This window comes from Peromyscus eremicus, chromosome 22 (assembly GCF_949786415.1).
Source record: "Peromyscus eremicus chromosome 22, PerEre_H2_v1, whole genome shotgun sequence".
Lineage (NCBI taxonomy): Eukaryota > Metazoa > Chordata > Mammalia > Rodentia > Cricetidae > Peromyscus > Peromyscus eremicus.
The window spans coordinates 9,592,922-9,614,860 of NC_081437.1; the positions used below are offsets into that span (position 1 = coordinate 9,592,922).

The 21,939-nt window shown below is 45.3% G+C and overlaps 1 protein-coding gene across 1 annotated transcript in view; it reads right to left on the reverse strand.

The window, feature by feature from the left end:
* Positions 1–20,098, reverse strand: part of Slc3a1 (solute carrier family 3 member 1) — a 33,788-nt gene extending 13,690 nt beyond the window's left edge. Inside the window, exons 1-5 of the mRNA XM_059248355.1 lie at positions 19,672–20,098; positions 13,476–13,655; positions 13,179–13,333; positions 8,777–8,902; positions 2,669–2,788 (exon numbers count right to left, since the gene is read on the reverse strand). Coding sequence (XP_059104338.1) covers positions 2,669–2,788; positions 8,777–8,902; positions 13,179–13,333; positions 13,476–13,655; positions 19,672–20,098 — 1,008 coding nt within the window. The remainder of the gene's footprint in view (positions 1–2,668; positions 2,789–8,776; positions 8,903–13,178; positions 13,334–13,475; positions 13,656–19,671) is intronic.
* Positions 20,099–21,939: the final 1,841 nt, after the last annotated feature.

Genomic DNA, 21,939 nt, shown 5'->3' on the forward strand with positions numbered 1-21,939 from the left:
CACCACTCTTAGTATTATCGCATGGGCTCTTAAATCAGTAACTTTAAAAATTAGTGAACAGTAAGCATTCCTAGATCACCCATTTTAGTAAACTAAATTTTACCAAATACCAAAACTTTAATTACAAAACACCTCTAAATATAAATGCCTAAATGCTTCAGATGTTTTTGATGAAGATAGAACTTGTAAACCAGGCAGTGGTGGCACACGCCTTTAATCCCAGTGCTCAGGAGGCAGAAGCAGGTGGATCTCTGTGAGTTCAAGGCCAGCCTGGTCTACACAGTGAGTTCCAGGACAGCCAGGGTTACACAGAGAAACCCTGTCTCAGAAAAAAATAACAGAGCTTGTTGTACATCTATATCTGCTTACAAAAAGTCATCATTTAACTTTGCTTCTGTCTCCATTCTTCATGGTTACTGTTAACCTTCTTGGGGTTTCAGTGATGGCTTCTGATAGTCATTCCTATGGAGGATTAGAAAACTCAAAAGACTACAGCTCACATGCACTGTGGTCCTGGGTTGGACACAGACTGGCCAAGCTGTCCCAACCTGACGTGCTGCCTGTCGGCAAGTTCTCTTTGGTTGGGTCAGCTTCACCTATAAAAGTGAAAGGGTTTAACTTGGGATGAGAGGTTTACCCCGGTGTCTTCCTAAAACTGCTTGTTCTTCAGATTGCGGAGTCGCTTTGCAGACATATGCTTTATCATATCACATTCTCATCAGCAAGGTGACTTCAAAATTTCCTCTCCAAGCAGAAGCTAGTATTCTTTTTTTTTTTTTTTTTTTTTTTTTTGAGCCTGTCCTGGATCTCCCTCTGTAGACCAAGCTGGCCTCGAACTCACAGTTCTGTAGACCAAGCTGGCCTCTGCCTCCCGAGTGCTGGGATTAAAGGTGTGCGCCACTGCCGCCCAGCTCAGAAGCTAGTATTCTTTGAGAAAATGGGCTAACACTGCCTGTTGTCTTCATTTTTCTGTCTTACCAGAAGTTATGAGCAAAAAAAATATTATTATAATAATAGTAATAATGATGATGATGATAATGGGCTTAATTATAACCTTTGATTCCTGACATAGTCTCACAATCAATTGCTCTTTAATTAGGTAAGTAAGTGAGTAGTTAATTAGGTAGGTAGGTGAGTAGTTAAATAGGTAGGTAAGTGAATAGTTATGTAGGTAGGTGAGTAGTTAGGTAGGTAGGTGAATAGTTAGGTAAGTAGGTAAGTAGGTAGGTAGGTGAGTATCTAGGTAGATAGGTGAGTAATTAGGTAAGTAGGTAAGTAGTTAATTAGGTAAGTAGGTAGGTAAATAGTTAATTAGGTAGGTAAGTGAATAGTTAGGTAGATAGGTAAGTAGTTAGGTAAGTAGGTGAATAGTTAGGTAGATAGGTAAGTAGTTAGGTAAGTAGGTGAGTAGTTAATTAGGTAGGTAGGTGAGTAGTTAGGTAGGTAGGTGAGTAGTTAATTAGGTAGGTAGGTGAGTAGTTAATTGGGTAGGTAGGTGAGTAGTTAGGTAGGTAGGTGAGTAGTTAGGTAAGTAGGTAATTGCCTTATTTAATGAAGTTGAAAGAATGCATAAATTGGCTCAGGACAAAAAGTAGAAACTTGAGAACAAAATATCCAAGTAGAATTCATCTTACATAATTGGCTTCATTAAGAGTATCTATCCTGTAACACACGATGCTCCACTATTTTGTAGTATGTGTTGGGACTACTGTCTACTTGACCGTAAAAACTGGGGTGACTATAGCAGAGCGGTCAGCCAGAGGAATAGGGGAGCACGTGAACTCTACATGTCGGGGTGGGGTGGGGTTGAGGTGACAGTCAATAGTGTAGAGCCCCAAAGAGCTCAGCTTCTGTAATGAGGCAGGCTTTGTCTGGGATTCCGTTATCAACCTCTGTAATCGTGAATCCTGAGGCTCACTTAACAAAATCATGAAGCCTCTCTCATTCAAATGTTGAGAGACCTAGATAAAACATTCATCGCTAATTCCCTTCTGTTCTGACTGTGACCTGATCAACAGAAAGGTCCAGGAAATTGAGGCCTCTACCTTTGAGTCTAAGTAAAATGAAAAAAACAAAACAAAAACAAAAAACAAAACAAAACTCAATGAACAACCGTCCTTCATTCAGTAGACCTTTGTTAGTCCAAACTGTGTCCCCAACACCCTCACTGAGGAAGGGTTCTCAAGCAAGCCCTTGCTCTGTAGAGAACCAGTGGAAAGGGCCACTCAGATGCATGCATTAGAAAGGAAGTACTCTGAAGGTCTTCCTGTGGGCAGGACTGGCTCATCCTAGACTGGAACAGGGACAGCTCCCAGGGAAGACTGCTCCTGCTCTTGCAGAGGACATGCTTGGTTCCTAGCACCCATGCAGTTAGCCCTAAGGGGACCCAACACCCTCTTCTAACTTTTGTGGGCACCCGCACTCAGGTGCACACACCCACACACAAACACACATATACACATACTTTTTAAAATATCAAAAATTTTGAATATCAAAAACAGGAAACAGGGGTTGGGGATTTAGCTCAGTGGTAGAGCGCTTGCCTAGCAAGTGCAAGGCCCTGAGTTCGGCCCTCAGCTCAAAAAACAAACAAACAAACAAAAAACAGGAAACAGTCTGATAATATTTTCAGATGAGGCAAAGAAAAAAAGTTTAAAAGAAGACTTACGGGAATTTGGGATGGATTTACTTGGATTTCGTTCCTCAGGTCCTTCGCTTCCAAAAGAAATTTAACCGCATTGAAACTAAAGCCATCAACACCCTTGGAGAGCCAGAACTGTATTATTTCCTGAACATGGAGAAGCAGAGCACTTGGTTACATCAGCTACAAACTCTAGACAGAACATTAAGAGAGGCTCCGTGTATGGGTGCCCATCAGAACAGCTTCCACACACAAAACATGTTATCACACACACAACTTTCACTCACAATCTACAAATGGTTCTCTCAGTACCAGATGCTGGGTTTGGTGAAAGAGTATTCCAGGCAAGAACAGCTATGGAAACGCTGTTGGGCTCCCTGGGCAATTAAAAACAAAGTGGGAGGGGGTGGATAGCTGCCAGGCAGTAGTGGTGCATGCCTTTAAAACCAGCACCTGGAAAGCAGAGGCAGTTCGAGCCCAGCCTGATCTACAGAGTGAGTTCCCGGACAGTCAGGACTATACAGAGAAACTCTGTCTTGAAAAAAAAAAATCAAAATAAATAAACAAAATAAAAAGAACAGCACGTCCAAAGGTGTGTAGATAAGAGGGAAGTAGCAGAAGTTGGACTTTTCAAGCCGGGCGGTGGTGGCACACACCTTTAATCCCAGCACTTGGGAGGAAGAGGCAGGCAGATCTCTGTGAATTTGAGGCCAGCCTGGGCTACAGAGCGAGATCCAGGAAAGGCTCCAAAGCTACACAGAGAAACCCTGTCTCAAAAAAACAAAACAAAACAAAACCAAGTTGGACTTGTCATGTCTAGCTTTGCAGGCGATGGCAAAAACTTGGAACTGGAAAGGATGGGTGGAAAGTCCTAGAAGGTTTCAAGCAGAAAATGCTGTGATCTGATTAAAAGGTTAAGCATACAGTTGACATAGACTAGCAATTCCATACCTAGGTACATACCCAAAAGAAATGGAAACATATATTGAAATAAAAACTTGAATGTTCATGGTAGCAGTGTTCTTAAGCCGAAATTATCTCTGATGGTAAATCCATCCATGTGATGATTATTACCTGATCACAGAACAGAAGGAAGTACTGGTGCATGCTGGGACAGGCCTGAATCTTAGAAGCGTTTTTGCTAAATACGGGGAATACGTATTGAATTATTTCCTTTCTATAAGATGTCCACAATAGACAGATCCATAGAGAGACAGGGGGACGGGTTCAAAGACGATGGACAGGATGGAGTATGAGGGCAGACCGGGCCAAGCTTCTTTGAGTGTGAGCACGTCCAAACAGCGAAGCAGTCCCGTGGGTGCTCTGGCCTCCTGGAGTCTACAGATGAGGAGGACGCACAGAAGAGCTGGGGGTGCAGTCAGTTAGCTGGTGCCTGGGTTGAGGAACTTAATGGAGAAATGCCACAGACACCAAACCTGCTTGGGCAATGAAGTCCCCTGGAAAGGGCTCTCAGAAGGTTCTGGACCAACTCACTAGGACTAAGTCTGAACGCCAGACCTTGTTCCTGCTGCACTGTCGCCCTGGGCCTTCCTCACTCCTCATTTGTATATACTCACTAAGAAGCCCCAGTTTTTACCAGCATCAGATGCCACCCCACCTAGGCTCAGCCCCACATGGTCCTTTGTCTTACAAATAAGAACACTGGTCAAGTCAGAGCACCACTATCTGTAAACCTCCCAAGCCAATTTGACAAGGTGTGGGTAAGCATTATCTTGCATGCTACTGCAATCATTAAACATGTGAGTGCTGCTTTTCTAGAATACAGCTAACTTTCCTCATGAGCTCTTTATTCACTTCAGAATCTCGGCGTGGCTAAATATTAGCCTCCATTAAAGAATGAGAAACGTGCCGGGCGGTGGTTGCGCACGCCTTTAATCCCAGCACTCGGGAGGCAGAGCCAGGCGGATCTCTGTGAGTTCGAGGCCAGCCTGGGCTACCAAGTGAGTTCCAGGAAAGGCGCAAAGCTACACAGAGAAACCCTGTCTCAAAAAACCAAAAAAAAAAAAAAAAAAAAAAAAAAAGAATGAGAAACGTGAGCTGGAGAGAGGGCTCAGCAGTTAAGAGCACGTGCTACTCCTGCTGAGGATCTGAGTTCGGTTTCCAGCGCCCATGTCAGGAGGATCACAGCTGCCTGTAACTCCAAAGGCTCTGATGCCTCTTAGCCTCCAGGGGCACCTGCCCTCGAGTGTGCACACCCACACAGAGACACAAGAAAAAAAAATAAAAATAAGTACTAAAAAAAAAAAAAACAGAATGAGAAATGAGTGTCCTATACTTGGTGGCCTTGTTCCATGAGATGTTTTTGAGTGTGTTTGTTTAAAATGCTGAGGATGAGGCCCAAGACTCCAGGACTGTCAGGAAAGGGCTTGGCCACTGAGCTACACACCCAGCCCTGATGAGACATTTAAAAGCTGAACCCATACAACCCAGAGTTTGCTCTTAAGAAGCATTTCCTTCGTGTTACTTATTCTCTCCACCAGATGAGAGAAGAGGGCTCTAGATTTTAATTCTTTTTTTTTTTTTTTTCCGAGACAGGGTTTCTCTGTGTAGCTTTGCGCCTTTCCTGGAACTCACTTGGTAGCCCAGGCTCGCCTCGAACTCACAGAGATCCGCCTGGCTCTGCCTCCCAAGTGCTGGGATTAAAGGCGTGCGCCACCACCGCCCGGCCAGATTTTAATTCTTAACCTCTTCTCGCTCCAGTTAAGCTCTCCACGGTATTGGGTATAAAAATGGGCACAGTGCCTGGTTTCACCTGGTCAGGTGACCCAGACTTAGGGACTCTGGGGACAGTACACTGTGTCCTTGACTCTTAGCTATCATGATACCACACTGTCCGGATTTCCACTGGGGATGTTTTCTCTTCTAACACACCACCACTGGTCACTGTACCCTGCTCTGGTTCCTCATCCATCACAAAGGGGAGGGGGGTGATTTGGAAGGCAGGTAGAAACCAGAGTGGCTGGACGTGTACAAAATGCTGCTATCTAATATAAATCACTACTATCTAATATAAGCACCTCTGGGGCCTTCTAACTTCTCCAGGGGAAAGCACTCAGACTCTGAGGTCCCAGCAGCCACTGGGAAGGGAAGAGACGAATAGGAAGACCCCTGTGTATCAGTGCTGTGGGGGCAATAGCTGAGAGCTGATGGCCGCCAGGGGAGAAGGCTCAGCCTCCAGAAGTTCAAGTTGCTATGTGAACAGAAGTCCATCCAGATGCCTCCTCCCTGTTAACCACCTAAGTTGCAAATTATTAACCTGCTCAGCTCTACTGTACAGATAAGTGCTGCGGGTAGGAAGGGCAGGAGGGCGTCAGACAAGCCCTCTGAGAAAGGTCCGGTCCAGGAGCCTCCCTCACCTCAGCCTCTCAGCAACTCTTATTTACTCCTCATAGTGAATCTTGACTCCCCTTCCAAACAATGTTTAACCTCTGGATAAGGTAGTAATGGTCCAGACCGGGCGGGGAGCGGGGAGGCTTTCATTCTAGGGGACTAGTTAGTAAGAATTCTATTCACAGACCCACTACCCGGATGCCTGCCAGAGAACAGCCAAGTTAATCAAAGAATCATTGATATATCCACCAGCACCCTGGGTCAAAATATGCAACACTTGTTTAAATATCTGCAGACAATCTATCACTGTCACTACAAGGGCGTGGAGAGTCCAGTACCTGTTAAACTGACTGCTTGACATAGTTACGAATTCCTGACTGAAAACTGCAAGTAAAGAGAAGCACGCAGAGAGAAATGGTGCCTCTACACAGGACCTGGGTGTGGTTGGGATGGTGAACTCCAGTCCCCAAACCTAGGCTTGAATCCTACCCCTGTCTCCCAAGACACACCACTTTACCTCCCGGAGGCTCCTTCTCTATAATGTCTTAAGAGCATCAACAGAGCTCGGTAAATTACTTGTCATATAGTGAGTGACTAATGAGTATGGGTGGGGGAGAGGGATCTATCAGTGAACTTTGGTAATGGAAGACAATCTGCCATACCAAGATTAAAGCCAACCCTTAGTCTGCTGACCTTAACTACCTCACTGAAATAAGAGTGCCCTGACTCAGGGTGCCTGTTTCTAGAACAGACTCCTAAGCAATCCATTGAAACCTCATACATGTTTCTATGGTCTTAAGCCTAAGGAGTCCACAGGAATAAATACCTAAACAGGAGTGCAGAAGGCTGGGGGTGGGGGTGTCGCTCAGTGGTAAAGGACTTGTCTAGAATGAGAAAAACTAGAAAAAATGAAGAGAGAAAAGGAAGAGAAAGGAAGGAAGGGAGAGAGGGAGGGGAGGAGAGAGGGGAGGAGGCAAGGGAGGAGGGAGGGGAGGGTGGAGAGGAAAGAAAACAGAAGGACCTTTTTTTCCTGAAATTATAAAACACTGTAGAAAGAACTTGGAGAGCACTTAAACAATGGAAAGGCATACCATGTTCATAGATGGGAAGGTTTAATATGAAGATGTCAGTACTCCTCAAAATGTGCTACAGACTTGATGTAGTTCTTATTAAAATGCCAGCAGGCTTCTTTGTACAATTGAGACGTTGCTACAAACATTCATATGGACATGCAAAGGACTCAGAATAGTCATGCAATATCCAAAACAAAGTTGAACTCATGCTTATTTATTTGTTTATTAGACAGGGTCTCACTATGTGCCCTGACTGTCCTGGAACTCACTATATAGTCCAGGCTGACTTAGAATTCACAGGGATATTCCTACCTCTGTCTCCTGCCTCTGTCTCTGTGCTGGGATTAAAGGCAGAGTGCCTAGCAGAATCATACTTTTGATTTTAAAACTTACTACAAAGCTACAGTAACCAGACAGGGATCCTGACATAGAAACAGATACATAGAAGAATGGACCAGAATTAAGGGTTCAGAAATAAACCCAAGCTTTCATGGACAGTTGCTTTTCTACTAGAGTTGCCCACAGCTCTCAAACCTGTCCTGTCTCCTCCCTACCTGCTTCCCCCTGGCACTACCCGGCTCCCCTAAATTCCCACCCACTCCACCCACAGCAGTGTCAAGAGTGGGAACATGGCTCTATTCCCTGAGTTGAAAATAAGGATCACTCTGGTGGGAGTCCACTAAGGTGGCAACAGGAACCTTCCCATCCTGGAGCCAGAGAGGACCTTCAGCGACTCAGCATGCGCTTGCAGATCTGACTAGCCCACATCTCCTACTTCTGGCTCCCTGCCTCTCACCCTGCAGCCTTGCCAGCTCACAAGTGGGGCTGCCACTTAACATACAAGACACCAAGTTAAATTTTAATTTCAAGTAACCAACAGGTTTTTCTTTTAGTAGACATAGCCTCCAAATTGCATTACTCATTATCTAAAATTTAAAACTGAACTTGAGGTTTTTTTGCACCCCCACCCCACCCCACCCTGCCTGGAACTCTCATTCCCTAGGCTCCATTTCTCATCTCAGCAGCATCTGTCCCAAGGGTTCCCCTTCTTTGGAAAAGCAAGCTCTCCCTGGCACACCAATGCCCCTTCCCTGAGAGAACATTCAGCCCCGTCTCAAATGTCTTGCATGCAGTAATGTCATTGTTCCCTTGGTGTTCCAGAGACTGGTTGAGGGATGAGGTTTTTTTTTTTTCCCACTGTCAAATTCACAATGCTCGAGACAGGGCCTGGCACAGAGCGAGCAACATGCCAGTATTTACTGAGTAAACACAGACGGACTGCACATGGATGCATGGATTCTCTCTTCCTGTCTTCTGAACAAACGCAATATCGCCACCGACTGTGTTTCATAGGTTGAGGATCTGAGACCAGAAGGAGCCCAACAATTCACCCAGAGGCCTACTGCACATGTAGGAACCAGCCCCCAAAGCCTGCGTTCTCAACTCCCCCACAGCACACCAGCCAATCACCTCAGGCCAAAGATCACCTCCAGCTTAGGTCGCTGTGTCCCTATTATTTACATTACTCTGGTTTAGATGAAGAAAGGAGCCACCAACACATGTCAATATTTGCATTTGACACCTTAGCCTGAGAATTTAATGATACACTTTGATTGATTTTGCCTACACAGCTGTTCAGTCAACACAGAGTTTTTCAAATAACCACTTAGGCCCCACTAGTGGAGAAGTCTGTGTGGGTGTCCACACTCACCTTTATTTCTTCTTGAACATCAGGATTTCGGAAATTTAAATCAGGTTGCTCTTTCAAAAACTGGTGAAAATAACATTGCTCTCGTACCTCGTCAAAGTGCCAACTGGAGTTCCCATACACACTCAGCTGGCAAATGGAAAAGAATGCGTCATTACCTCACTCATTCCTGCATTGGCCTTGTCCACAAAGATGTGACCTAGCCATCCCAGCCCCATGAGGCGGTGCATAAATCCCGGGAGCTGTCTACCCAGGGAGAGCACTAAGTTAAATCAACATCCCCACATTTTACCCTAATGCTCCACAAAAGTGCTTATGAAGTACTTAGCAAGTAGACACCATTCCTAACAACCACAACACCAGCTGATGCTCTCAAGTTCAGGTCAAGACCAACTTAAGGAACAACCATTCCTCACATATTCCCTTGAATCTGCTGCTCAGGCTCAAGACTCCTGTATGTGAAGCAGATCATGGAGAAAGATTGCCTATATTGTGTCTTAGAGCATGAAGCCAGAGATGACTCCCCAAAGAATCACTTAAAACTCTACTAGTCTTCTGGAATAAAAGTCTAGTGACTTCTGGCGCCAGTACTCAGATGTGTTTGACAGTATGACTAATATCTTCTTGCTAGCAGGGATCAGGGGCATGACTGCATGTCCAGATTCTCTGGCTGGTCCCTCATTATCTCTGGTCAATCTGTCTCAATCTACCCTTAAACATGAGAGTTTCTTGGGCTCTATTTCAGGACTTTTGTTCATGTCTTGATAGAGAGCAAATGGAAAAAATGTGATGGAGGGGGAGTTACCCCATCTAAATCCTTTTCTTTTTAATTGGAAGACACAGTCACATGGGGTCTGTGTTTCCATGGCAACTGGCCACAGTGAGTAGCAGCTGCTGTCTTTTAAGGAAACTTATCATCATCCATTCGCTGTGTGGGCCACCTGGACATGAGTCAAGATGATGTACTTACATCATGCCTAACCAACAAAAGATTACAAATAAGCAACCCAAAAGAGAATTGAGAAAACCAGAAATAAGTGCTTCACGGAAACGGACACCCAAGAGACTAAATGTATAAGATGTTCAGTGTCATCCACAACCACACACTTACTACATTAGTTACATAACCACTAATAATTAGATAAGTGGAACATTAAAAACATGGGATTTTTATGTTCACCCGAATGGCAAAAAATATAGTTTGACCAAGGGAGTAACGCAGCATCCTGTATGGTGACATCATACCTATTTAATGCAAGAAAACTTTGCTCATAAGCCTCAAAATTGGTTAATAAGCATGCACAGGACATGATTAATGATGAAGTTGGAAACAGTCCACTATTTGTTAAGTGAAGAGTGATTAAGTTAACCATGGAATATTTACATATTATATATATATATAATATATATATAATACATACAGCAATATGCAACAGGGAAAATATGTGAAGCATGACTATCCAAAACCACATGAATAGATCCTTCCAAAAATGAGTGATAAGCCAGGCAGTGGTGGCGCACGCCTTTAATCCCAGCACTTGGGAGGCAGAGGCAGGCGGATCTCTGTGAGTTCAAGGTCAGCCTGGTCTACAAAGTGAGTTCCAGGAAAGGCACCAAAGCTACACAGAGAAACCCTGTCTCGAAAAACCAAAAAATAAATAAATAAATGAGTAATAGAAACAAGCTATAAAAAAAAAAAAAAAAAAAAAGAAACAAGCTATAGAAAGCTGTACTTTTCATGAAGTTCAAAGTAAAGACAACTAAAAATTAACTGCTGATGGCATATTACATAAGCAAAGCAAATTCCTAGGACCTACATGGTAGAAAGAGACGACTGACTCCTACAAGTTGTCCTTGACTTCTGTGTGTGCTCCATGGTACAGGAACACCTGCTCCCCACCTTCCCATCCCCCACATACAAGATAAATAAATCTAATAAAAAATGTAGGTTAAAAAAATAAGTCAACACTCATCAACTCCCTGACTTGATAAAGTAGCTTCTATTATCTAGAATTTCATATACATAGGGTAACATGAGCTTCTTTAAAATATTTTTTAACTTATTTACTTTATGTATATGGGTGTTTCATCTACATGTATGTCCGTGCACTGCATGTGTGCCTGGTGTTCACAGGAACTGGAAGAGGGCATCAGATTCTCCAGGACAGGAGTTGTAAGCTGCCATGGGGTACTGGGAATCGAACCCAGGTCCTCTGGAAGAGCAGCCAGTACTCTTGACAGCTGAACCATCTCTCCAGCCCCCGCAACTAGTAGTCCATTGCACTGCTGAGCAGTATTGCATCATATTCATCTATTTATATGTGCTAACATCTTAAGAGTTATTTTTATTTATATGGATTCATATGTGTTTGTGTGTATGTTGTGTGTGTGGCCATGGAGGCCAGAGAGGATGTCAGATCCCCTAGGGCTGGAGTTACAGGCAGTTGTGAGCTATCCAGTGTAGGTGCTGGGAAGAGAACCTGGGTCCTCTGGAAGAGCGGCCAGTGCTCTTAAGCGCTGAGCCATCTCTCCAGGCATGTATTGACGTTTTACATTAGAAAAATCAGCCTTGCCTACAAGTGGAAAGCTGATGGATGGATGGAAAAGGTGGTGGTTAAAAAAAAAAAAAAAAAAAAAAAAGCTGTCATGTGCTGTAGTCAAGAGATCGTCTGGTCTGAGGAGTGAGTGGTGAGTTTTTGAAGCAGCACTGAATATATCCAGTCCTCAGCCCCTTCATTCATCAGCTCCGTGACCCCGCTCTGCCTATGTGCAAGACAGGTACTAAAATCTAATTTGTAGAATTGGAGGGGCAGACTGGATGAATTAATGAATGTAAGACCCTTAATAGACAGCCTGCACACAGAACGTTTAACAGATGTTTGCTAATAGCCTTTTAACAATGGTTAATTTGGAGATGGGTTGGTTAAGACAATAAACACGCCAGGATGGGCTGATGGCCTGCCATGGGCTGCATGGTGCCATCATGAACTGAGCTTGGCGGATGGGCAGTTACAGAGAGGTCACGTAGTCAGTCATGAAGCATGCAGACTCTGTGTTTGGGATGAAAGTTGGTTTCAAGGACCAGCAGAGAAGGTCAGGGTGAGAAGAGGGGGGACTCCATGGGGCAAGAGAATCTGGAATAAATGACTTGGGAGAAAACAAGAGAGAAACAGGCCTGACCGGGAGGATCATGCCTGAGACGAGAGACGACTTGCTGCTGGACTATAGGGTGCCCAGCAAACCTGAATTTCAGGGACAGCATAGTATCCTAGGAGAGCCAGGCTTCCAGGACCCTGTCAGACACCAAATCGGCAGGTGCTCAAGTCTCCTGTGTAAAAACGGAGAGTTTGCATCTTCATTCATGAGATCTCTGCATTAATCTTACCACTTAATACAATGCAAGGGTTAAGTTGCAGCTATGCTGCCGTGTTTTCAGGAATAATGATCAGCTACTGGTCTGTAGCTAATTCAGTCCCTTCGCAATCTTTTTGAACATGCAAATCTAGAACCTGGCCTGTACAATATTTTATGCTAAAAGTTCCTTCACTACTTGTCTAAAACTCAGGTTTAAATGCATGTGTGGGGCTCTTATTTGCTAAATCTGGCCGCCTAGACAGAAAGGACCTGGAGCAAGTAGGAAGGACGACGGCTCTTATGCTCTCTGAGTAGCATTTGCTGCTAAGAATAGGGTGGGAAGGAGGCAGCAGGGAGCTGGAAGACAAGGCGACCGTGCTGATGCCCTGGGCTCAGTCAACCCCCCAAGACAAGGTAAGGGCTCAGGCAGGGATGATGACAACAGATGTGTCCAGAGGCTCAGTACCAAGGTTCGGGAAAGGAGAAAGTGATGACTCTGTTTGCTTTTGATGTCCAGCAGGGGGGCCAAAAAGTCAAAAAGGCAAAGGACCCTGGAGAGTGGTAAAAGACAGTAGAAAAAAAAAAATAACTGTTATTTTCCTACCTCCATCCAGGAGCCCCAGAACCTATGCTGGACGAGGTGGGAGGTGAGAGCGAAATGGAAAAAGATGCTAATGAGGAGGGTACAACACCCCAGAGCCCATCAGCTCAGCGATGAAGTTGGGAATCTAAAGGCCACTTGGGAAACGTTTTCTATTTCTTTCTTTCTTTTTTTTTTTTTTTTTTTTTGGTTTTTCGAGACAGGGTTTCTCTGTGTAGCTTTGCGCCTTTCCTGGGACTCACTTGGTAGCCCAGGCTGGCCTCGAACTCACAGAGATCCGCCTGGCTCTGCCTCCCGAGTGCTGGGATTAAAGGCGTGCGCCACCACCACCCGGCGTTTTCTATTTCTAAACTACATCCTTGGAAGCTTTTGCTTGAAGGGCTCCACCCATCTCCCGCTCGGGTTGGTCTAGAGCTGCCCAGTGTCTGTCTGCTCCTCGGTCGTCCTTACCCAGTTGTTGGGAGGGATGGTTACACCATTCTCACGAGTACAGTTGTGCCAGATGTAATAATCCGTGTACTTCCCGCTCCGAGTCCTACTCGACTGAAACCAAGGATGTTTGTCACTGGTGTGGTTTGGGATGAAATCGAGGACTAATTTTAAACCTAACGAGTAAAATCATTTCAAATGTTAGGAACAGACCGTGGGAGAAGGACAACAGTTAAGGGGAAGAGGGGGAAGCCTGAACCGGGAGTCAGGATGCTCTCGACCCACGTTTCTCTCCCCCACACTTCTCATTTCCTTTACCTTTGTCGTGGATGGCGGCGACCAAATCCTCAAAATCTTTCATTGTTCCAAAAATAGGATCAATTTCTTGGAAATCCTCAACGCCATATCTGAAATCTTTCAAAGATGATTTATAAAAGGAACTGATCCAAATAGTCTTTACGTGTAGAGAGGCGATGTAATCCAGCTTCTCTTGGATACCTGAGAAGAGAGGCAAAGGAGAGAGCAAACCGGCTTCGGTTTTGTTATTTGAAGCATTCAAAATAAAATAAGATGGCGATAACAAAAAAAAATGTCAGACGGTCAGTGGCATCAGAAAGGAAGCCTACCCCTCACAATCATTGTCTCAAAGGAATAGCACACTGGGTTTTTTTCAGTGAAGAAAAAGATTCTTGCTATTTTCAATACTCAGACAGTTGAATTTGACACCCACTATGAAGAGAGGAAAAGGGGCAATGGAGAGAAAGCTAAAAAAACCAAGTGGCTTTAGATTTTCTCTCAGGCCCCATGTGTCTGTTTTCACTCCATTCTTCCATGACACCTAACATTGCCTTATCTTGGTCTCCTCCCTCCCTCCCTCCCTTCCTTCCTTCCTTCCTTCCTCTCTTCCTCCCTCCCTTCCTTCCTCCTTTCCCTTTTCTCCCTCCCTTCCTCCTTCCTTCCTTCCTCCCTCCCTCCCTCCCTCCCTCCCTTCCTTCCTTCCTTCCTCTCTTCCTCCCTCCCTTCCTTCCTCCTTTCCCTTTTCTCCCTCCCTTCCTTCTTCCTGCCTTCCTCCTTCCTTCCTTCCTCCCTCCCTCCCTCCCTTCCTTCCTTCCTTCCTTCTTCCTTCCTTCCTCCTTCCTTCCTCCTTCCTTCTTTCCTCCCTTCCTTCTTTCTTTTTTCCTTTCCTTCCCTCTCCTCCTCCTTTTTTGTTTGACACAGGGTCTCTCTGTGTAGCCCTGGCTGGACTGAAAGTCTCCGAGTAGACCGGGCTGGCCTTGAACTCACAGAGACTCACCTGCTTCTGCCTCCCAGGTGCTGGGACTGGGACTAAATGTGGGTGCTGACACCCTACAACCTTTCTCAGGTGTAGACTGTACCCACACTTACACCTGTCTAAATATACAGACAGAAACTAGACATGATGGGGGGGCAGGGGTGGGGGGGTGGGGGTGGGGGGGCGCGTGCCTTTAATTCCACCACCAGCAGAAGCAGGTGAGTCTCTGTGAGTTCGAGGACAGCCAGAGCTGTTAAACAGAGAAATCCTGTCTCAAAAAAAAAAAAAAAAAAACCCAACAACAACAAAAATTAGACATGATTAGTTACTGAACACATTTGTCTAAATGACCCTCTTAGGAAAAGTAAATTTTTTAAAACTTTGATTTGGGGGACGGGATTTATAAGCTGAAAAATTTCCACTTTTTTCTTCTATTTAAAAACTATATCGCCGGGCGGTGGTGGCGCACGCCTTTAATCCCAGCACTCGGGAGGCAGAGCCAGGCGGATCTCTGTGAGTTCGAGGCCAGCCTGGGCTACCAAGTGAGTTCCAGGAAAGGCGCAAAGCTACACAGAGAAACCCTGTCTCGAAAAACCAAAAAAAAAAAAAAATAAAAAATAAAAAAAATAAAAACTATATCAAGCCGGGCGGTGGTGGCGCACACCTTTAATCCCAGCACTCGGGAGGCAGAGCCAGGTGGATCTCTGTGAGTTCAAGGCCAGCCTGGGCTACCAAGTGAGTCCCAGGAAAGGCGCAAAGCTACACAGAGAAACCCTGTCTCGACAAACCAAAAAAAAAAAAAAAAAAAAAAAAAACAACTATATCAAATCATTTTTATAGTGTTATTTAATATGCAAAATGTATTGCTATACATAAATTAAAGTTTTTAAAAATAAAAATAAAGGAAAATATGTCTAAAATAATTTTTTTGTTTTTGTTAGTTTTTCGAGACAGGGTTTCTCTGTGTAGTTTTGGTGTCTTTCCTGGATCTCACTCTGTAGACCAGGCTTGCCTCTGCCTCCCGAGTGCTGGGATTAAAGGCGTGCGCCGCTGCTGCCACCGCCCAGCTAAAATAAAAATTTTTATATCAAAGGCTAAAATGTTAGCAATTTTATTGAATTTGAGTAAAATTCAGACAGCAATCTAGTCCTATGAATAACATCAATCTTCTAGCATAACTTTTTACCTTTAATACAAATACATATTTTAAAATATGTCACATAATATATATACATAGTGTAGGCATACACACACACACACACACACACACTCATTTGAGACAGGGTCTCCAGTGACCCAGGCTGGCTTCAAACTACTATGTAACCCAGGACAACCTTAAACTTCTGATCTTCCTGCCTCTGCAACTGGTAACACACACACACACACACACACACACACACACACACACACACACACATGAACATGCTCAGGACACACAGTGCTGGGATTACATACAAGCATACACCATCAAGCCTAGCTTATTCAACGATGCAGATCCAATCCAGAGCTAGGCAAGCACCCTATAACTGAGCAACAGCCGTTCTTAGCTCTTGATTTTCATGTTTAAAACCAATATTGTGGGTGAGCGAGGTGCCCAAGAACTAAGTGGCATTTGGTCCCAGATAGTCTGGAAAACACTAGCTCATATACCAAAGCAATTTGCCACTGTGGCTACTGAGCAGTTGTGCTGGGGCTCATCTGGGTTGAGACGTGCTGCAGGAGAAGGCACAAACCAGATTTTTAAGACACAGTACAAAAAGAAAAAACTTACAATACGTCAATAATATTTTATGCTGATATGTTGATACAGAAAATACATTGGATTAAACAAAATATATTACTAAAATCAATTTCACCTTGGGAAAAAAAAAAAACTTTCACGGTACTGCTCTAGCAATGTAAAGTGACTGGAACGGGATGATGTTGGACTGGAGAAGAGATGTGCAAGGTGATTTATGGACCAGGGCATTAGGCCTGACCATCTGGGGCAGAGGAGCTGATGAGGAAAGGCGTGGGCTGGGGTGTCACGGGATTAGTCTGGGTTTCAGCACAATAAATAAGTAAATGACTGAGCCAACAGTGAGACCTGTTACGTGGAAAAGAGGGATTGAGCAAAACTATAACGACGAGGTAGAAGACCAGTATGCACCAGCGTTTGCCAGGCTTCAAGTCTTTACAGCAGCTGTTCGAGGGCTTGTCCCTTGTTCACTTCTGTAGGAAGGCAGGAGTTCATCCACAAGAGAGGCTAGGCTTGGCAGGGGAGGCCTATGGACGTGAAGCCGGAGATGACTGGCTGGCTGCTGTGGCTTCTAGCTCGCGGTCCTAAACGCAGATTCGCAGATTCGCAGATTCGGAGACTTGAGCAGGGAGTTCTCTCTGTGTTTCCCATGAGCCTTCCTAAAGTAAGTCAGAGGCCACACCTAAGCTAGCAGGAGGTGGAGGAGACCACAGAGTCCCCTGAGCCCTGGCCCAAGTGAAGACATTCTAGAGACACCCTTTCATTATCAGACTACTGAAACAAAGGTCCCTGAAGAATTAGAATTTCCCCCGAGATCTCGCGCTGGGAGAAGGAAAAGCCTGAGGCCTGGTGCAGCTAGAGGCCTGGTGCAGCCAGAGGCCTGGTGCAGAGGAGGAGCTTGTCTCCTGGGGAGAGAGCTCTTACAGGTCTGAGCATTTGCCAGAGCACCAGGAAGGATGATGAATCTGTATAATGATGAGTCAGTTACAGATGGGACCACACCTTTGGTCAGCACTGCTTAGCTGTGCGCACCTCTTGCCCTCTATTGGAACCTAAGCTTTGTGTCAGGAACCCTGAACACGGACTTCTTCCCGGCCTATTGAATCAGTCTCCTCTCTGCTTTTCTCTCTCCCTCTTTAATTGGCCTGTTGAGAGCAGTGGCTGAGCTGGGCCTGTTAGGGCTGCCCAGGTCCAGGCTCTGACTCCAGTAACGGAGGGATCTAGGCTGCTCGCTATAGCAGCCTGCTTATTTGTGCTGTCTTTACAGGGGGCTGTCACAGTTCAGAGTATCAACAGGCAACAGAAATACTTCCATTTAAGCCAGGCAGTGGTGGTGCACGCCTTTAATCCCAGCTCTCGGGAGGCAGAGCCAGGCGGATCTCTGTGAGTTCGAGGCCAGCCTGGTCTACAGAGCGAGTTCAGGACAGGCTCCAAAGCTACACAGAGAAACCCTGTCTCAAAAAAAAAAAAAAAAAAAAAAAAAAAAAAAAAAAAAAAAAAAAAAAAAAAAAGAAAGAAAGAAAAGAAAAGAAAAGAAGAAAGAAATATTTTCATTTAAACTAGAAGCAAGCATAGGGCTGAGTGTACAGAGGTGGGGGCAGGAAAGATGGGGATTGGGGGTGGGGAGTTGTGGGGGTGTGCCAAGGGTATGCTCCACCACAAGGAAGGGAGGGAGAAAAAAGAGGAAGACTAAGGGATGGAGAGACACCAAGGGACTGGGGGGGGTCCCAGCCCACACTTGGGGAGACAGAAGACAACCACTAAAACCAACCCCAGGGTGGTTTCTCCAGAAGAGCAGGGTCCTTGACCTTGAGGACCTGTACCTACTGGATAACAGGAAACAGCAGAAAGGAACACAGCTGACTAGAAATTGCGTGCTCTTGGGAACCACCTAGGAGCAGACTAGGAAGGCAGGGCCAGGAGGCAGGAAGTGTATCCCTGGTCCTGCATGGTCAAAATACAACTTTGCCAACACTTGCTGGCTGAGAGGCAGCTGGTGCTCACAGGAAGTGCCAACAGGGCCATACACGTCCAAAGCCCCCGGGGAATGATGAAGGCGTAAGCTAAAGGTTAATGAAGGCTCAGAGCTGCACCTGAGGACTAGTCTCCAGATAGTGACGATGCACGAAGGTTATTTTAAGAGTGAAAAGGCTGCGGAAATAGGCCACTGGTAGAAAGCTTGCATCGCTGGACGGGACAAAGCCCTGGGATTCACCCCCAGCACTGAGGGTGTGCGGAGAGAGGCAGGGAGGGAGGGGACACACTGGAGACAGTGCAATGAAAGTACAAAACAAGTCTTTCATTAGTTATTAAGAAGAGTTGGGGATCTAGAACTTGTAACATTGTGAAGGCAGGTTAGAGCATCCCTTCTCATGCTCTGCTGTATCATCTTCATGTTTCCTTTAGACAAATAATCACTGCAAAACCCAAACCTCCTTGCTAGTAGTTTTCTTCTCACTGAACCCCCTTTTCTTCCATTCTCTCCCTCTCCCTCTCTCTCGATTTTTTTGGGGTGTGGGGGAGCCCAGTTTGTCCTTGAACTCATGGCAACCATCCTTCCTCGGCCTCCTGAGGGCTGCTATTAGAGGCCAGCAGGACAGCACCCAGTTTTGGGTTTTTTTGTTTGTTTGTTTGTTTGTTTGTTTGTTTTTTGGTGTTTTTTTTTTTTTTTTTTTTTTTTTTTTTTTTTTTTTTTTTTTCCCGAGACAGGGTTTCTGTGTGTAGCTTTGGAGTCTGTCCTGGAACTTGCTCTGTGAGCGCACTCAGGTAGGATTTGCTGAAGGAGGCGGAGGCAAGAGGATCACGAGCACCCAGTTCTTTTGCTGTCCTAAACCATGTTGACTCTACCAACCAGTCCACAGCTTATACCCACTGTCGTCTGGTAGAGTTTCATTTTTATTTGGCCTGAAGGAGCATTCAATTATGAGGATACGAAATTACATATGAAACATTATTAGCTTAATTTAAAAAATACAACATTTTGGTTTTATTTTTCTACTAATACGAGTATTGCTCTAGAGAACCATTTAGGTGACAGCTAACACCTCGGCGTTAGTCCTTTTAGCTTTCTCTTATTCTCAGGATTGAAACTTGAAGGCAGTCTTTCCCTCCTGCAGACATCACATTTGTATAACGCGATGTGTTTATTAATAAACTCCCAGCCAGACAAGTTATGTCATATACCAGGAAAGCCAGTCTCTGCAGAAATATGCAGCCACATAGTTTTAGGAGTTTTAGGAGGATTAAGGAGCGAATGATATGTGCATTGGCTTAGTGGACAAGAGATTGAACCTTGTGCCTCCAAGGCCTTCAGCAAATAGCCTTACACCCAGGACAAGATTTGCCGGCTTCTGAGTGGCGCTTGGATAACGCCCAGGGGCACGGGTGCCAGCCATTCTGGAATGTGCTTACCCACAACCCAGGCACTAAACGGTTTCGAGGAAGCTAGGTGTGGGAGGCACAAACCACCCTTCCCTGTTTGGTCCTGAGCTCCGAACACGCACCTTTCAGATCTCCATTCCCATCCTTGTCGCTGTCCTTAAAAGATCTCGGGTATATCTGGTACATAGGACCTGCCTGCCACCAGTCAAGGCATTTTGGAGAGATGACGATGATGGCTATGGTGGCCCCAATGAGCAGGAACACGGAAACCACGATGAGCCAGAAGAGGATCTCCCGGGGCACCCGGTAGCGAGCCTGGCCGGAGAACTGGAAGAGCACCTCCTTGGGCATCCCGGCATAGGGCTGCACAGCTTTGGGGTGGGGCTCCTCTGGATCAGGGATACTCACAGCGGCGTTGGGCTGTGGGGTGTCCCTGGAGCTTGGGTCCGAGTCCAGCTCTGGGATGTCTTCATTCTGGACAAACCCGTTATTCGTCCGGCATCCCTTCATACTCATCTGGATGGAGTCTCTGCTTTTGTCCTCATCCATGTCTCTACCCTGTGCGCCTCTTCCCAGCGCTTTGCAGCAGGGACCGAGGTGGAAAGGTGGCTTGCTGAGTGCTGTGGTTTGCTAATGAGCTTTGAATGGTTTATAAATAAACCTGGCTGGACTTTGCCCAGCCAAAGAAGAAAGGGCAAAGGGGGTCGGGAGTAAAAATTATCTTCACACTGGATGGCTGACTCAGCTACAGTAACAATATAATGGAGGAGGAGACTGGGGAGAAGAGGCAGCCTTCCAAGCCCTGTAAGATGCTACTTGTGTGAGTACCAACTGCCTACAGCAATGATGGTTGTACAAGGCAGGTGTCCTTTATCACTGAGCCAGATATTTTAAAAAATGGGTATAGTGGTAATTGTTAATTGCTTTACCGTGTTTGGAACATAACATTTCCTTACTTTAGGTATAAAACTGATCCTGAACTTCACAAGGGGAAACTGGATGTTCTTGTTTGTTTAAAGGTCTCTCTTCCTACAGATCCACATAGAAGAGGCTCTGGAGGCAGAGGACCTCGCCACATTGTTGAAGCTCATTTCAGCTCAGGCTGACTCCAGACAGCCCATGTGTATGCTAAGCTCCCTGTGTGTGCTCAGCTGGACCTCGGGTTCTTTGATCCCTGTGACCTAGCATTCTTTCAAGCACTTAAAGATCACGGTGGGGGAGAAAGGCTTCTGAGCCTTGCAAGTTCAAGTGTATTACTACAGGCAAACAGTCCTTAATGCTAGCACTACACAGTTGTTTAATCATTGACAAGTGTAGAACACATTCACATTCAGCTGAGGGGCTGAAGTGCTGCTTCCAGGATTCCCTAAGCCTCAAGGAATGAGCCTATCAGCCGCACTTGAGTGCTTGTTTGATTAGATAGGAGACATTTTTCTTTTACATTTATTTTTTAAATTTTATCACCATTGAGTATACTGTTTGTGTGTGTGTGTGTGCGCGCGCTCAGAGGATAGCAATGCTGTGAAGCTGTCTCCTTCCACCTTTACCTGGGTTCTGGGATTGAACTCAACTGCAGGCCCCCCCCCCCATCCCCCGTCGTTTCTTCGTTAGGGAAATTGCCTGGGTGCCTAACATTGCAGGCGTTTCTGTAGAACGATTTGATCCAGAGTAACGAACTACTAAATTTTGTCTAACATTTTTTTGTTTTTTGAGACAGGGTTTCTCTCTGTAGCTTTGGCTGTCCCTGGAACATAGATCCTCCCGAGTGCTAGGATTAAAGGTGTGCACCATCACCACCCAGCTAAATATATTCTTAGAAATATGTAAATGCCAAATCCCTCCTCATAAACTACACCTAATAAATGCTGTTTCTCATTGTTTTAATTATACACGAAACTTCTTTGTAATGAAAGTTGCTTTGTGCTGTTGTCTGTTTTGACAAGCTGGCTTGGAAGTCACTATGAAGACCATGATGGCCTTGAACTCAAAGAGGTGGCTAATGAGTTTAACATGCACGTTTTAATACTGCTTTATCTGTCAAATACATAATGACCATTTTCAATACAAATTAATCTTTTCTCAGAGGAAAGATATATTTGCCCCACCCCCAGCTGTGTGTGTGTGTGTGTGTGTGTGTGTGTGTGTGCGCGTGTGCAAGCACAGGTTCACAGGAGGATCACAGGAGGACCTCAGGTTGCCTGCTCGATCACACTCTTCCTATTCCTTTGCGATAAGGTCTCAAAGCTATGCTGGTGACCAGTGTCTAAGCAATCCCTGTCTCTGCCTTGTTGTGGTGCTAAGGTCACTGGCACCTTTAACCATGCCTGGCCTCTTACAAGGGTGCTGTGTTAAAGAGCTTGCTCAGCATTCTGGCCCACTGAATCATCTCT